The sequence below is a fragment of the Dysidea avara genome, chromosome 8 (assembly GCF_963678975.1).
Source record: "Dysidea avara chromosome 8, odDysAvar1.4, whole genome shotgun sequence".
NCBI lineage: Eukaryota > Metazoa > Porifera > Demospongiae > Dictyoceratida > Dysideidae > Dysidea > Dysidea avara.
This window is the reverse complement of record NC_089279.1, coordinates 36810361-36828346: the sequence shown is the minus strand read 5'-3', so window position 1 is coordinate 36828346 and position 17986 is coordinate 36810361. Positions and strand designations below refer to the sequence as shown.

General features: G+C 39.7%; 1 protein-coding gene across 2 annotated transcripts in view; it reads left to right on the top strand.

Moving 5' to 3' along the window:
- The window catches only part of LOC136263488 (F-actin-uncapping protein LRRC16A-like), a 23339-nt gene extending 5353 nt beyond the window's left edge, over positions 1-17986 (top strand). The window contains exons 11-32 of one of the 2 annotated variants that reach the window (XM_066058017.1): positions 1492-1565; positions 1618-1657; positions 1708-1778; positions 1833-1902; positions 1953-2034; positions 2236-2326; positions 4410-4568; positions 4622-4759; positions 4929-5118; positions 5168-5473; positions 14812-14915; positions 15287-15374; positions 15422-15460; positions 15505-15601; positions 15715-15979; positions 16027-16060; positions 16116-16432; positions 16480-16522; positions 16572-16646; positions 16694-16900; positions 16954-17110; positions 17183-17986. In XM_066058017.1, the coding sequence (XP_065914089.1) occupies positions 1492-1565; positions 1618-1657; positions 1708-1778; positions 1833-1902; positions 1953-2034; positions 2236-2326; positions 4410-4568; positions 4622-4759; positions 4929-5118; positions 5168-5473; positions 14812-14915; positions 15287-15374; positions 15422-15460; positions 15505-15601; positions 15715-15979; positions 16027-16060; positions 16116-16432; positions 16480-16522; positions 16572-16646; positions 16694-16900; positions 16954-17110; positions 17183-17874 (3339 nt within the window). In that variant the 3' untranslated portion in view covers positions 17875-17986. Of the gene's footprint in view, positions 1-1491; positions 1566-1617; positions 1658-1707; positions 1779-1832; positions 1903-1952; positions 2035-2235; positions 2327-4409; positions 4569-4621; positions 4760-4928; positions 5119-5167; positions 5474-14811; positions 14916-15286; positions 15375-15421; positions 15461-15504; positions 15602-15714; positions 15980-16026; positions 16061-16115; positions 16433-16479; positions 16523-16571; positions 16647-16693; positions 16901-16953 lie in introns of both variants that reach the window. The other variant, XM_066058016.1, reaches the window with a different exon arrangement.

The following is a 17986-nucleotide window of genomic DNA, read 5'->3' as shown; positions in this document are numbered from 1 at the left end:
CATCAAAAGTAAAACATGTTACATGTATACCATTGGGACTATTGAAACACAACAGATTTTCAAACTCTTCATGAGCAGAAAGTAAGATAGTGTATAGTTTTATTCGATTTGAGTCTTCTTTCTCAGAGTAATGGCTCAATTATACTTTTTCTTTGTAGCACGCCAAATTTTATGATTATTTTTAAAAATTTCATTTTTCTTGGAACACTTGTTCGTGCAAACTAGGTGGGGTTTTGCTGAGATGGTCTCACATAATTATGGCCATTCCCCACAATGAAAAATTGAAATTTTTTCCAAGATCTACTCTGAGACCATTGACTGCTTTGTTAGACTAACCATATTGATCTTGATCAGAGATCATATAATCAATTATTAACGGAGAGGGCTTTTGACACCTACCTGAGGATATACTAGTGGACGTGTTATATCTTCAGGTGTAGGCAACCTCCTTTATTGCTATGATCTCTGATCAAACTTAAAATTCCTAATTTTTCCTTAAACGTGTTTGTTTACTTTTTTGTAACATTATTTCATCCTGCACATAACACATGCATTACAAGAAAGAATGGCACCAGGCCATATTGTGCCATATTGTACTTACACCTCTACTATCAATTGCTGGAATAACAGAGTGGCCAGTAAGCTTCATTTTCAGTTATGTTCAGCTCATGTTGCACAGCATTACAAATGAATAACAGCACAAGAAGGACCTCTGGAATCAATCCAATGATTCCCGTTACAAATATAGGACGTTGCTACCTTGAACCTACACCTTGTGCAGTGAATGGGACACATGATGCATGCATTGTACATACTGCAGTATGCCCAAAGGCACCTGTTGGGCTGAAGTGACATCGAACAGTGCTAGATCAAAATACTCTAATAGTGCAGTCACATAAATACTCTATTACTGTAGTCAAGTGTATCTGATAACAACAGCGCTTGCACTGAACTTGACAGCTATTAAAAGCATCAATAATTTAAATTCTAGCTCATATTAAGAGACGGTGTGTACATTGCAATTTGATTGGTTTCGTATGAAAGCAAAATTGTTCTATCTACAATAATCTTTGTTATTAACAAATCCATTGCTGAATTAATAAAAAATTGAAATTTTTGAAAGGGGAATAGGTGTCATTGAAAATAGCCATAAAACAAGAAGGGATCGCTGGGGTGGTAATGTAAACCACAAATCCCTATTTTGATTCTGTCAAATTTTAGTTTCAGTGTTCATAATAGGATCAATAAAAAGCACTATGCTCTGTGTCCGGAGGATGGTTAGTTAAGTTTTGTAGTTTTTGTTTTGTAAGTAGTTGTTGTAGTTTTAGTTACCTGTATGTTTAGTTCTTGCAGTTTGAGGTTTGGGATTTGTGGTTTACATTACCACCCCAGAAATCCCTTCTTGTTTCATGGTTATTCCCTTTTGAAATTTTCATTTTTTAGTTGTTAAGTACACACAATACACATGTGGTTACCCATATACTCATGCAGGTGCTTGCGTCATTACGACGAGGATGTTGTCAACACCTAACACATCTTGACCTGTCTGGTAACAATAGGAGCAAGTGAGCTTGTTATTATTTGTTGTTATGGTAACTACCATTGCTATGTTGCTAGGAAACGAGAGAGCACAGCAACAGGGAAGGTAGTTAGTGAGGTAAATCATAATGTGGGTATGTCCTGTTACCATGGTGATACACTGTGTAGTTCTTTAGTAAGGTAATTGCCGTGGAAACTATCAACATGAGTGGGTGTAAGTTATCAGCAGAGGCTGCAACGTGAGTGTTTAGTGGTTACCATGACAATAACTTTGACAACCTCTCCTACACTAGTGGCCTACTCAAGGGTATCTCCAATAATCCCAACATCATCAAGGTGACATTGAATATCAGCTCTAATGAGGTGAGTGGGTGTGTACACTGCTGTGTCCATGGTAACTGTGATATCATTAGCTGGGTGTTGGCAGTATGAAGGAATGTATCAGTTACCTTGGTAACATGACTACCCTTCACTCGCTGGACATCAGTGACAATGGTATGTAGAGATGTGGGGGGGGGGGGACTGTTCTATTTGCAGGGGCGTGTAGCAGCCCCGTTAGACTATAAAATCAGTTACTTTAATCTTTCCTGGGATCAAAATCAATTAAGGTAATTCAATTAAATTTTTCTTATTGAACAACAAAGACCTAATATTTGTATAGTTATAGCGGTAGATCAGTTGTATCACTTCTTGTAGGGCTGGAGAATTATCTGGAGCTAATCCTGAAGGCTTTACTACCCAACACTGGTATCAAACATCTCGCAATCGGCAAGAACTTTAAGGCCAAGTAAGCATGTATTGTTACTGCAGATGTTCTAAAGGGGCCATATTTAGAATTTTGTGAAGATCTGGTAACGTGATTGTACATATTTTTGATGTTGTTGAAGTTTTGGGCTAACTGTTGAAATTTCCTCTGTGGGCCTACATACATATTGTATCCATGTGAAATGATCCAAACTTTTTAAAAAGGTGTGGCTTTCAAAAGTCTGGTTGAAAAGTTGCAAAATCAAAGGTGGCAGCCAAGAAATGGCTGCAACGATGTTAATGTTAATAAATTTTAATAATGCGCAGCCATTATAAGCATTAACATCATTTGAGCTATGATGGTTAACTCATGCACAGAATGATTTTTATAAATAGTTTAGTGACATTTGTCTTTGTTAATGTATAATCATCCAAACATTGTCAGGTTTCCACCTAACTCATTAGCATAATATGTATGCGCTCCAATTATAAATTTCAAGGCAATCAAGGAACACACCCTTATACTTTTGTAAACTGTACAAAAAACTAAGAAAAAAATGAAGATTTTAGGCCAACCTTTGAGGGCTCATATTTCATGAGCACATAAGATGACCTTGGTGTGTGGGATGCCAAAGGTGGAGGAAGTTTGCTACATGAAAATTAAGTCCCCACCACAGTGTGGCATGTCGGGCTTTCTTGGCCACATGACACTGGTAGTGTGTCATGATTACTTGTGCCTACTTCTGAATATCTTTTATTTTTTAGCGTTATCTACAGTGACCAAAGTTTCAGAATTATAAATGTGACCGGATTTGCAAAAAAGGGGTCTTCCGCACACATCCAATTCTATAAACTCAGAAGACCATAACTCAGTATTCAAGAAACATATTAACCTGAAAATTTCTCCATCCACTAAGCTATGATGGTACCCACAACTGACCAAATTGCAAATCAATAACTATTTCCAATCTGAAGTTATGAGTTGTCAAAGGGTGTGTGTGGAATATCCCCTTTTTCGCAAATCCGGTCATATATGTAGCACCAGATGGTAGAAAGATCAATGTGTACTGCATCTATAGACTATACAGGCACTTACTTTTGCAGCCATAACTTTCATTTGCATTAGTCCACAACATTGGGATTTGCTTTAAGTGTTCCATTGAGTAACAAATCAATGATGGTATAGTTTTAGTCCTGTAGTCTGTTGTACATACACGTGTGAAGGTGGTTTCATTGAGGAAATAACAACAATCTTGTTTACGCCTACACATCGTGACACTCATGCTACCATTAAGGCTAGAGAAATGAAACAAAGACCGAACTTTCCATGAGCAGACAAATAAGATGGTCTTTGATACTGGCTTCCCTGAGTAATGGCTCGATTAAAACTTTCTTTGTAGCATGCGTAATTTCACCAATGTTTAAAAAAATTTTTTTTTCTCAAAATACATGCTGCAAACTACAGTAGACAGGTTTTTGCTGACACGGCCATATATGAATCTGTAATAAAATTTATCACCAACTTTTTTAAATCTGTCTCAATCTTCATAATATTCCCTCTTAAAATAAAGGTTTACAGCACAGTGATGGATCTAGGATTTTTAAAAGGGAGTTTCTGTAAAGTGTACTATATACAAGGGGTATACTAACAAGACATCTGAGGATATAAAATTTTGAGGTTTCAGAAACTCTGAAGTCGGATTTTAGGCTACTTTTACTATAAAGCCAATTCATTAAGCTATGAAGTTGTGACTAAGCTGTAACTTTGATTGCTCTATACTTGACTGTTCTATTAGAGTATCTTGATCATTTTTAATGCAGTGAGGTAATGTGTTGTTGAGCTAATGTGTTGTTGAGGTTGTAGTGGCTACAATGTGACTGTTGGTCAAATGCAGTTCCATGCATATTACTGAAGTGCAGTGGTGTTCAAGGGGTTTTCTAAGCAGTAATACAGCTAGTTGGACTGCCAACTAAATCTACGTAAAAGTTCTGTGGAAATCACAGAAACCCACCTAAATCTGCCACTGCAGCATTCCAAAGGAAATTGTTCCAGGTCCACTTGTGAACATGTTATTTTTTATACAGTGTAACATTACAAGGTGTTAATGATAGTGTGCATTATTTAGAGGTCCGGGCGAAGCCCTTAACATCTTGGTGACGTTGCTAAACAAAAACTCTGCCAAGTTGGAGAGCTTGTCTGTAGCAGACAGCAAGTTACGAGAGTACATGTCCATATTATTGGATGGATTAGGGGCTAACAACTGCCTGAATAAAATAGATGTCAGGTGAGTCATTGGATTGTGTGATCTACTGTGTACATCATGTGATGTCATCATAGTGGTAATGACATGGGTGACAGAGGAGGAAGGTTACTGGCTAAATTATTACTAGTTAATAACTCGCTACATACCATTCTCTGGGATCATAATCTCACTGGATTGGCTGGATTTGAAGATGTTGCCAATGCCCTTGAGCAGTAAGTAGTGTATTCAAGTTCTGGGAATAGTGAACATGTAGGTGATAGTTCTGGAACACTTAACTTGTAGTTGTTGAGGTTAATAATTTTTTTGATTTAGTTTTTAAAAACACTTTTGGCCTCTGTGTAGTTTATACTGTGCTAGCCTGTGTTGTTGTCATTTCCATAGCAACTGCACGATGCGTTCAATGCCAATGCCATTGTCTGATGTACGTGGGTCACGTGATCTGGCAGCAGTAGAGACTGTGGTGCAGCGTATACAGCAGCTTCTCTTCCGTAACCACTCGCCTGCTCGGAGTATGGTTGAGCTGGAGTCCCGACGTAACAAGTACGCCCACATTGTGTCGTCACGACAACAGGTACTCTGTCAATGACATCATACATAATCTACTAATTATGTTACCATAGGAACTGGATCACAGCCTGGTTCAGTTAGAGGATTTACTTAAAATGATTCCTAAAGAATCATCTGCCGAACCCAGTGTCCAGAAAGCTAGGACTATTAAGGATGAAGCCTATAAAGTGTCACAGCTAACTATTGGATTGTACCCGCCAAAACTGGAGTCTGAACAAGCCAATGAGATCAGGGAGCAGCTGCAGAGAGTAGCCACACCCCTACAAAACAAACTATTTCAGGAGCAGCTGCAAGAGACATCAGAACGCATGGTCAGCTTGTGTGACAAGACCTGTCCTACTGTCTTCGGACAAGATGAGGTGTGTATTATATAGAATTCATCTTGTGGTATTGGTTGTGTATATATGTGTGGTTTCATGTGAGTGGTGCAGTCGTGGGTACAATGCTAATTTACATTAGAGGTATTAATTTGATTAAAGGTGAACTTCCAGGTACAGTGTGTTTGTACAGGCTATACTGAGGACAGTGTGTTTGTACATGTTATACTGGGGATAGTGTGTTTGTACAGGTTATACTGGGGACAATGTGTTAACTGTGTTTGTACAGGTATTGGGGAAAGTTAGATACTGTTCTCCATACAAATAATATTATGAACTCATGGTTGTAAAGGAAATTAAAGTATTCAACAGCTAACTTGACCTACATATCAAAATTCCATATCTTCTAGCACCTAGCTGCCACTAGGAAGTTATAGCCAATGGAGTGTTAGTTGTTATATAATAGTTTTGTTGTAAAAGCACATCATATATACAGCTAGAAATAATCAAGAGTAGTGCCTCATTTTTGTTAGCAGTGCATTGTAGTTGTGTGTGCACCATTACAAGTACTTGAGGGAGTTCCATTGAAAATTTCATGCTTAATCTGTAATGGTCAAATGTTTTAGCATTTTAAACACGGTGGACAAAACATGCACTTCTCAATGTTGATACTATCTTTCATCTTGCTTCATCTTGTACGACAACACCTCAGCCACTCCCTCCCAATGCCTGCATCATCAGCAAATGTACCACAACATATTCACCGCCTGTCACCATCAGTTTCATCATCAGTATTGACCTCTTTACAACTGACTTCATCTGTTAGGTTTTTGTGTTGATACCTCTGCCAACATTGTCTTCTTGTGGTAGTGATTATCAGTTTTATCACCTACAACATAACTAGGTGCTTGATCAACACAGAATTTGCTATTTGATGCATTTTACATCAGATTGTCTGTTCATCAACATCATCTGTATCCCTCCTCTCCCTTTTCCGTTGTGTGTTGTGGCTGTTTAGCTTGCTTTTGTAAGTAGCACAGCACCTTGTGTTGGTAGCTTACAATTTTATTTAAAACACACTAGCACATGACGTCGCATGTGCATATACATATTAACTACAATAATATGTTACATCATTAACTACAATAATATGTTACATCATTGTCCACTTTAAAGAGCTTGTCCTGAAGCGTATGACCATTAATCATGTCGTGGATGTTGCCTCAGCCTGCAGCGAGCATTGCTCCTTGACTTGATGTTCACAGAACCAACTCTTACATTTTTAGCACAATGTCCTAGATGATCTCCTTGATAGATCACGATACCCAATTGGCGGCATAAACCTTCTGACAATAGCAAGTTGTCCATTTTGATGTAAACAGGTATCCACATTTCATGCTGCTCAAATGTAATATCCCATCCAGCTGGAATTGGTGTTAATCACAAGTCAATGAGGTCTTGTGTGCTACCTTGAATTGTTTGTGGGTTTAGAAAACCCGTACCGGACCAGGTCAACTTCTTCAAGTAAGCCAATTCACACAATAACTGTAACATACAATTCACACAATAGCTGTAACATACAATTCACACAATAGCTAGCTATAACATACACTCTTCACCTTGTAGCCACTCTGCCAAGAACATAATTAGCTAGCTACGATGGCTCAGACTGCAACAGTGATTGTGCACGAAACTTCATCCACGATAAAACAACCTAACCAAGCTATTACTACACAATCACTACAAAGTTACAAGCTCTTTCTGTTGTACTCAACTGTTACACACACTAGCGACCGCCCGAACTTATTAGAATCGTGATATACAAGTGAAGATAACAGCAAACCTTCGAACTTATGTAAAGGAATGGTCATGGATGACTGGCTAAACTAAGAAAGGTAAGCTAGTGCCCATGCAGGGTAGCTTTATAGAGATTTCTGGAGTAGTAAGGTTTTGTTCTATTTAAAGCTTACTTTGACATGTAGCTATAAATACTCCATTACTCATTCATCACTACCGAAATAAATTCAGAGGTTTGTTGTTATCTTAGTTCCTTTCACTTTGTGTATCACGATTCTAATAAATTCGAGCGGTTACTAGTGTGTGTAACAGTTGAGTACAGCAGAAAGAGCTTGTAGCTTTGTAGCGATTGTGTAGTGTAATGTAGTAGAAAGTATTTTAATAGCTTGGTTAGGTTGTTTTATCGTGAATGAAGTTTCGTGTACGATTGCTGTTGCAGTCTGAGCCATCGTAGGTAGCTAATTATGTTCTTGGCAGAGTGGCTACAAGGTGAAGAGTGTATGTTATAGCTAGCTATTGCGTGAATTGTATGTTACAGCTATTGTGTGAATTGGCTTACTTGAAGAAGTTGACCTGGTCCGGTCCGGGTTTTCTAAACCCCCGAATTGATTCTTCTTAATACCCGCAACAGCTGCTACCTTCCTGAAAAGGTCAGGACCCATGATAGTGATATCAGCCCCTGTGTCAAACCCTGAGCAAGCAATCAGGCATACACTCCTCCAACTCTGCTGTCGTCAGAGTCTGATGACAAGATATCATTGGGGTTAGACAAGTGGTTCTTGTCCACTGATGTGGTTGTTTTCATTCCACTGGAAGTGACTTCACTTCCTGTTAGTCATGGGTAAATTCTTCCGCTGGCTGCAGGTCCGTGCAATGTGATTAGTTTTTCCACAAACAGCGCACTGCAAGATGGAGACAGCTATTTAAAAGTGGGGGGCTCACAATTATAATTACAGAATAATGAGATGGACTGCAGCTAACTGAGGATCCAGAGTCATGCCACCACCCCCCCCCCCCCCCTCCCCCCAGGAAAATTTGAAATTTACATACTTAGAGATAGCATGTGGAGCAATTTTTAGTCTGATAAATTATACATATTTATACATACAGTGTGTATACACACTGTATGGTACATGAACTGGTCCAGCTGTATTGTATTGTATTGTATTAGTGCTTTACAGTGACCAGCACTGAAGGTCATACAGCAACATGTGCTGTAGCTTTAGGATTACCTAACCTATGCAACAAAAATTAAGTACAGAGAAAGATACACGGTCTGGAAAGATACACGGTCTGGAAAGATACACGGTCTGGAAAAAAAATTATCAAAGTACTTCTTCCTTTCATCATACAAATCTATAAACTGTTTTGCAACTGCCACTAAATCTATTGTGGGTGTAATTTCTTTATGAATGTGAAGTAACAGGCAATGGTTGAGCTGTTTTCTGTCATTGATGAACGTGTGTAAGTGAGAACTTGTCAAGAGCAGAAAAGGTCCTTTCAGAAGTTGCATACAGTCATGTAATTATTTGGTGCACACTGGGTAGCCAATCCTGTTGCTGTTTATTGCTTCAGATTGTAGTGACTTTCTTTACACTAGGACAGCCCATCATGCAGGAGTAATACATGTCTATTAAAATCTATATAATTTCTGTAACAGGACTCTGCGAAGAGAGCTATTTCTTGTTGACAATCATTACCGTTTGCTGCCTTCAGTAAGGTTTACTCTATTGCCAATACAGATAGAATATGTTGGTTCTCAAATCTATATTTTAGTTCGGCAGATAGAAGATCACGGCTTCAAAGAAAATCCGACAGAAATAGGCTCTAGCAAATGGAAACTCATGAGATCTACTCTCATCCTCAAACTGAGATGGACATCTTCTATATCTTGGCAATTCTGGCTTTCCAATGTTACGTTTTTCTGCAATTTTAACTGTTGCATCAAAGAACAATTAAACTCATCTTCTATCCGTAGTCTTTGGTAGTATGATTTTGCTGCGTCCACTGCAGATAGTACATCTGCTATGGATATGTTTTTCTTCTGAAGAACCAAGGAGACTTACTCTGCAGAATTGTGCAAGCCTAAGACCAAACAGAGTGTTGAATTTTTCTAAAGAATGTAAAAATCCACCAGCCTTCATCCCATACTCACCATGTGTGGTTACATTGATCTCTTCTAAAGTATCCATTAAGACAGAATAGTCATTGAGGATTGCATCAATTGTTGCAGTCTGTGCAGTCCACCTAGTTGGACATAATTGTTCTAAAACAACTCCACCACTGCTAGCTTGTAGATTTGAGGTGAGATCTCTTAGGTGAAATCTAATGAGGTCAATTATTCCTCTGCACACTTCAAGGGCATCCCTTAGACACACTAACTTTCTTCATACATCTTGAAGACACAAATTTAAAGAATGTGCACAACAGTGTATTGGGAGTGCTGCAGGTTGCTCATTTTTAATCCTTGTAGCTAATCCTGTTCTTCTCTCCTCCATATTGGCAGTACCATCATATACCTGATTTTGGCGAATTCTAATGATAGTTCACAGCGAACAAGAAGGTCTTGGAGAAATTTGTACAGTGTTTCTGCTGTTATGGCACCCTCCATAATCCCATAGCATCTTCATAAACTTCATAATTATCATTTACCACAATGAATTGACACATTAAGCTGCTCAGTGTGAACAACATCTGTAGTCTCATCACATACCACACTAGACCAGTTACATTTTCATTCTTTCAATAGTTTACGCTGCATACTCTTGGCTAAGAGCTAAGGTTTCAACACTAACTTCTTGATGACTTGTATATCGGTTATCCCTAATCCAGGATTTAATGACTTCATTTTGTTTACTCCACATTCACATAAGTTGCTGTAGATTTCTTCTACCTCAGTATGACCTCAGACTGCATTGCCTTGCAAGTAAGGCTTCTAACTGAGACAAGAGTCCATTTCTTCTGTTCAATTGACACTGTGCTGTTTGATAGCTCATTTTTGCTTCAATTGTTAGTTGTCCTTTAGCCATCCACTTTAGTTTAGCTTCTCTGTGGGCATGTGAACCTTCATGAGCACTATAGCTTTTAGCCAGTTTTGAAAGCTGGCTTCAGTGAAGGCCTTTTCCTCCATTTTGCTAAATGTTATTAAATTGTGTCAAGCAGCAATAAAAGGCAGTATGCCTTTTTGTAAGTAGTATATACACTCACCCATGGAAACCGTTTGTTATCATTGAGGATGAAAATTCCTTTTCTTATTAGTAAATGTTTCCAGGGTTCTTTTATTAGTAGGTTGAAAAGCTTTGTCACAAACAATACAACACTGAGCTGTACAGTCAGGAGTTATAGTAGCCTCTCACTCAGAAGTACGGGGCTGAAAGCCATCCATTGTCTCTGCCTCGTTGCTTTCACTCATGCTACTACCGCCATCCATGTCACAAACAATGTCCATTTCTGAGGCACGAGAGGATGCATCATAATTTTTGTTCTCGATGTCATGTTCATGTTCATTTTCACTCACTCTAGCTGTCTTTGATGTTCCATCTTTTACCATCCATACCCTGTGAAAGATGTTGCCTTTTTGCCATGCCACGTGCAGTGCAGGTGCTAGATTACGACGTCACATGTTGTGAAGGGTGCTTAATTATACTTAAATGGATATGCACCAAGTTTTGGTCAAGCAAGTCAATGTGTCATTGATTCTATTGGGTATTGGGTTCAGGCCTCGTTCTTCTAGTTTAAATGTAAATCCAGCTATAATTTTGTTCTTTGTAATGTCACTTTTGCTGTTCATGAGGTGTATTGTGAGATATGGGGGCTAAACCCCCCTGATGTCAAAGTGGGGAGCTTGAGCCCTCCCTGCCCCCCTATATGTCTGCCCCTGCACTGACGTGTTGGAAAATTGTAGTGCTGAGATACCACTGGGATTATCCCAGTCTTATATGATGTTTCATCTTGCACCAACATGGGACTTTTATAAGGGCTTGTAGGATCTCTAAGGTAGCGATGCCTCTTGGAAAGTTCCAACAATCGACGTTCTTCATTTCTTGCTGCTACACACAGTTCAGAATAATCACAGGCACCAGAAGCAGATGGGGCCTTCATAAGTGTATACTGAAGCCCTTCTTGTAGCTGAGCAAATAACAGTTTCTTCTGTGTCTCCAAACCCATATTGCCTTGACCATATGCCTGTCTGAAAATTTTCTCAAGCCAAAGTATATAATCAGACATGGTTTCAGATGGTCCTTGAGTAGCATGTTGAAAGTCTTGCGCAGCAAAGGAGCGGCTTCCAAAATTGAATTTCGTGCTGAGTGCGGCTACTGCATGGTCTTACGTAGCTTCCATCAGCAAAAATTCTTGATGAGCCTTGCCATGAAGATGTCCAAAAGCTGCAACAAGCATTCGGCATCACTCCAGTTGTTCCACTCAGCTGCACCCTTAAATTTTGGGAGCCACTCGTCCCACAGCTCATCAAACCCCTCCAGTGAACAGTTGTACAGGTGGTGCCTTGCCATGTCGAGGTACAGTGGAACCATAGGGTACTTCACCTTCATGATCTCGAGTACTCACTGGCGAGGCATTGTGTTGACGGTCTTCACAAAAGTTTTTAGGGAATGGAGCTGCTTTGTCAATTGCTTGATTTCATCATCCTTTACTTCCAAAGCATCTTTGTAGGCTAATTGTTGTTTGCATTTCTCCAGCCAAAACTTCTTTGCTTTCTGCCTCTCTTTTGCAAGGCCATGTTCTAGCTGCTTGATTTTCTCAGCTTGCTCATGTAATTTCTTCGTCTCGTCTTCTAGGGATGATTGAACATGGTGTAACTGTTCACTTCCTGGCACCAATTCTTGTGGCTTCTTCTCTATTTCATGCCTCAAACACTCAAGTTCACTATTTGGTTCTCCCACTACACTGCAAGGTGTAATCCATGTCAGCTGGTTGGCTCGTCAGGTCATTGAGGCATTCATGTGATTCAGTAAACATGCAAATTATCCCACCATCATCAACAAGATGAACTTTGTGACTATCTTGTACAATCACTTGAACATTGGATATTGCTCGTGACCCATTTGAATTCCCTTGATCAATTGTCTAGTAATCACATTCGAGTTCCCTTTCGGAAGTTCTAATGACTCAGCAATACACTGTAATTGTAATAGGTTTAATCGGCGCGAGTTAAGCACGTACACATCTTTTTGTGGTAACTCAAACTCATATCTCTCTCACTGGCACCTTTGTCACTTCTAAGCAGGCCCTCCAGCACTGCAGTGTTATCCTGTTTGTTCCCTACTGACAATTTTCCCAAAGTAGAAGATCGTTCTGTCCTTGTTCAAACTAGGTAGGACCTCCAATGTAAGTAGCGCAGCATGTACCTCATGTTGGAAGCTTACAATTCTAATTAAAACACACTAGCGCATGCGCATCTACACCATACATATTAAATACAATAATAATGTTAACAATGTTACCCTTTTCGAGATGCTTGGCTTTTCTCAGTGCTAATTTTCATCCTTCTCTTCCTGCTTCTCTTCCTGCTTCTCTTCCTGCTTCTCTTCCTGCTTCTCTTCCTGCTTCTCTTCCTGCTTCTCTTCCTGCTTCTCTTCCTGCTTCTCTTCCTGCTTCTCTTCCTGCTTCTCTTCCTGCTTCTCTTCCTGCTTCTCTTCCTGCTTCTCTTCCTGCTTATATTTCAGTTCCTCTTCCTTAAGCTGTTTTGTTTATCAACCTCTCTTGCTTTTGTCGCTGCTGCCTTTTGTTTTTTCTTGCTCCCTTTCTCCTATCCATTTTTCATTTTTCTTGGTCTTTCAGCTAAAAACATGTGCATTCAGCAGCTAAACTTATCAAGTGTTACTATTACCTGCTCTGAAGTGTCCAGACCTTCAGCCAAACTTCATAGCACTCATCTAGAATACTGTAACCCTTGTTATACTTCTGGTCAACATCAGAATTACATGGAGGGTGAATCATCATAAGTTGGAAGAACGTGTGTGTAGCTGAACTTGTTATCACTGAGTATCACTGCACCAGTTTTGTAGTGCTCGGGATGAGTAATCTTCAACCAGTGCTCGAAATATTGTTCAACAACCAAACATTTTCTATGGAATGGCTAGGTCAAAATCAAGTTCTACCTCTTAAAGTAGAGGCTGTCAAATTTCATAAAAAATGAACCATCACTGTTATCAATCAGTAGTGGAAGGACAACACTGTCCCGTGTGTGTATAGTTGAACTTGAGTACCATTGTACCTATTCTGTAGTACTCAGGATGAGCAATCTTCAGCCAAGTTTCATAGCGTTCATCTGGTAGGTTATACTCGTAACTGCGAGCTTACTTCCATTCTTGCTCAATCATGATGGTGGACATGTGTGGAGTGAGGCAGAATAACACCTAATTACAGCTCAATATGTAGTCTGTAGTAACAGAGGGTGATGTAAATTCACAGGTCATGAAGTGTTTAATGAGGAAAAAATAGGTCATGGTCCAGCCATCCATTTCCACTTACTGCAAAATGTGAACCCAATATCTCATCTTTCATCAATAAATAATTGAGCTGCTTTACAACTAATATAATAAATGGAGAAATTAATTTCCCAACTGCACTACCACAAACAATAGTAGTTATCTGCTGCCTGTGGCCTGATATTGGTACTGTACTTTCTTCTTCCCTTTCCACTTTAGGGGAATGTAACTCTAATGGCATTCCTGTTTCGTCTATATTATAAATATCCTCTCAGTAGTCAAACTCTTTCTGGGATAGATCAAAGTGATTATCTTGCTGTTAATCATGTTCATCCTAACTCCAGCAATTGAGTTCTTCTGTGTCTTCTAGTTTTGTCATACCCTAGTTTAGGTGGTCAGTGAGCACTTCTTCCTCCTTCAATAAATATGTTGTTGACCATGGATTTGTGCTATAAACAACACATCCACTAAACCTATCTCTCAAGCTTTGGTGAGGTACTCCGTACTTAATTACGACTTCAAATGGTTTTATTTCTCTGTTTGTCACAGCATTCAAAGCTCCAGAGTCTAGGTATTTGAGCTGGTGATGAGGAATACATTAGCTACCAGTGGCTCAAGAATCATGCTGACACCTAAACCATTCTTCTCCTTATTTGGCATTCAGTAGGAAAAGGAACTTTGTTAAGTTATTTATCATGATTTTGTAATAATTGTTTGACCAATAATGGACATACGTACAACGATAATTGAGAGTTTATGCCACTCATGGTAGTAGGTATTGATATAGTCAAGCGTTTATTGTAAGAATAGAGTGAAGTGTTACGGTGTGTTTGTTGAATGTACAGTGGAACTTGTCACCTGTATAGAAAGACCATCTCTTAAAAAGCCATAGTGATCCACCTACATATTAAGTATGGCCCAATTGGGTCCATTGTATTTCATTGTACAGAGGATTGCGGAATCTTTGTAATACATGAAGTCACCAGAAACGTGACCTATCAAAGTTGTGGTGACGCTTTTCAAAGTTGATGGATCACGTTTTTCGGTTGGCGTTTTACGGTTTTGTCGCAAACATCTGCAAACCTCTGTAGACTATACAATTCATATTATCAATGTATCACATGATTGCTACAGGCTAAGGAAGGCCTCAAGGCACTAATAACATCAAACAAGGAGGATCACTTCCTGGAGAATGAGCTGGTTACTGTAACAGGACAGGAAGTTACCACATGTATCAGGTGATGAAAATAGTTTAGTTACATGTTCTGAATCAGCTGTTGTTGAGTTGATGCCTCTAAAAGTTGCAAGATATCTCATTAATGGAGTAACACAAAGGTTTATATTTGGCTCATTTATAGTATGACCTGCTACAGTAATAACATTTAAGATTTGCCATACAAAACCTTCAGGGTCTAGTGGTTTGTGACCAGCTTCATCACCTGTACACCTGTGGGCCAGTTCACATGCTAGTGTTGGATAAGTGAACTCTACTCCATTCCAATACTCTAATAGAACAGTCACTGCTTGCAAAGAGTCTTACTGGACTCTGATAAAAGTATTGTACATCAATATGAAGTGAACCCATGACCAACCTGTGGTCTCCTTATAGTGGTCTAAACCTGGACACCTCATCAGCTATTAGTCAATATGTGTTTGATCAAGTCCTACAAGTATTGGAGGGCTGCATTGAGCAACTGGTGAGCCACACCCTCATTTTGTAATAATTTAGCCAATTACATCACAGATGCCACTCAAGCAATCTGACACTACTGACGCTCCCCTGGTAAGCCATGTATCATGTGATCTCATGTGATGTCATTTCACTAGCCAAAGCCCAAGCCTCGTCCAGTTTCTTATAAAGTACTTGATGAGAAGAAGGAGAAGGACAAGAGACACAGTAAAACTCCTCTCTCCCCTACAAAATGTAATGTGGGCACACACGCGTACACATACACACACACACACACACACACACACACACACACACACACACACATACACACGCTACATAGTTTAAACTTTGTTATTTCATTTTAGTGGAGAAATTACCAGAGCTAGAGACAGAGGCTCCAATGAAGAATGCCACAATCACAAAGTCTAGAGCTCCACGTCCCAATCGTACACACCGAGTCACCAGACCATCTCAGATGACACCATCAAGTGACCTAATTGATGCCCCATCATCAACAATACTAGAAGAACCTAGTCCCTCCACCACCCCGACTCCTGTTAGTCCTAAAAGTCCCTCGTCTAAAAGCCCACTAATTCCTGGAAAGAGTCCAGTGGTGTCACCCACACCAGGGTGAGCAGAGTGTTAATGTCATCATAGTGTTATTATGACATGGTTAGGTCTACTAGCAGTGAAGAGAAGAAGGATGATACAGTGAGCTAAAGTGTTGTATTGTGGAAGGTATCTCTGTCCTGTACATGTATTATAGAGTACACAGGATGAAGAACAAGGACAGACAGACAAACAAGATGATGTGACACAAGAGGATACCAGTACAAAGCAGTCAGATGAAGCTGCTAAGCCAGTACAGGAAGAAGCTAAACAAGATACAATGGACAAGAAGCAGAAAACAACTCCTAAAGATGACAAGAAGGAACAAAAGGAAAAAGAGAAGCAACAGAAAGAGAAAGAGAAGGAAGAGAAGAGACAGCAAAAGGAAAGAGAAAAGGAGGAAAAAAGACTACAAAAGGAAAAGGAGAAACTGCAAAAAGAAAAAGAAAAAGAAGAAAAGAAGCAACAGAAAGGGTATACCATAACTTTATCGGGTCCACAATATTACTCTAACATTTTAGTGCTAAGAAACCTGCTAAAGGCAAAGACACAGAGTCTAATGAGGTTGTTAAGGGTAACCGGTTTAACAGGTTATAGTGATACATTGGTGTAGGTGTTGGAGGCTAGTCAGTCAACAGAAAAACGTGCATCAATAGATAATAGTATTGAAGTGTCTCAGGAAACTGAGGTTTGTGTTACAGGTTGTGTTAATGGCTAATCTATCTGTTCTTACAGCTGTCAGAATCAATGAAGAAGGGTCCACCCCCTACTAGAGCAAAGCCAAAGAAACCACCCGAGACAGCCAAGAAGCCACCTGAGACAGCCAAGAAACCTGATAAACCACCTGAGACTGCCAAGAAACCTGATAAACCACCTGAGACTGTTAAGAAGCCAGTCCTTCCTCCCGGTGCTGTGCCACTACTACCTAGTGTAGGAAAGAAGGTAGATAGATGGTTGGTTAGTTATCAGTAATAATAACAACTGGTGCTCTTTAGCAAGCTGCTGATAAGGCTCCCCCCACTGTGGCTAAGAAGCCATCTAAGAACAAACCGGAGGAGAGTACAGACAAACAAGACACGACTGATGGAGCTGGGGATGAAGAGGTCACTAACAAGAATAAGGATGATGGTGCTACCAAAGATGGTGACAAACCTGCTGACAAGGACAGTGACAAACCTGCTGACAAGGACGGTGACAAATCTGCTGACAAGGATGGTGACAAACCTGCTGACAAGGATGGTGACAAACCTGCTGACAAGGATGGTGACAAACCTGCTGACAAGGATGGTGACAAACCTGCTGACAAGGATGGTGACAAACCTGCTGACAAGGATGGTGACAAACCAGCTGACAAGGCTGATGACAAACCAGCTGATAAAGATGACGATGACAAAGGTAAAGTCACAAGCAGCAAAGATGCTGTTAATGATAAAACTGATGACAAGCCTACTGAAGACAGTGACAGAGTAGCTGACAAGGATGGTGACAAACCAGCTGACAAGGATGACGACAAACCAGCTGACAAGGATGACGACAAACCAGCTGACAAGGATGGTGACAAACCAACTAACAAGGATGGTGACAAATCAGCTGACAAAGATGGTGACAAACCAGCTGACAAGGATGGTGACAAACCAGCTGACAAGGATGGTGACAAACCAGCTGACAAGGATGATGACAAACCTACTGACAAAGATGAAGATAAACCTACTGAAGATGGCAACAAGACTACAGACGAAGGAACCAAAGCTAAGGTTGAGGACAAAGGTAGTGAAATTGATGGTGACAAAGCCAGTGACAAAAACACAGATGATGACAAACCTAGTGACAAAGGTGGTGATGAAGAAAACGACAGAGAGAGTTCCCTAGGTCCTCCAGTTACAGTTTTAGCTGATGAAGAAAATAGTGATTTGTAATTTTTGCACTTTTTAAATAGACGGAATTATCCTATAGTATACAGTTTTTTATTTAATTTTGTGTTTTTTTTAAATTCGTAACTGTGAGTTTCCATAACAATAATTATAATGA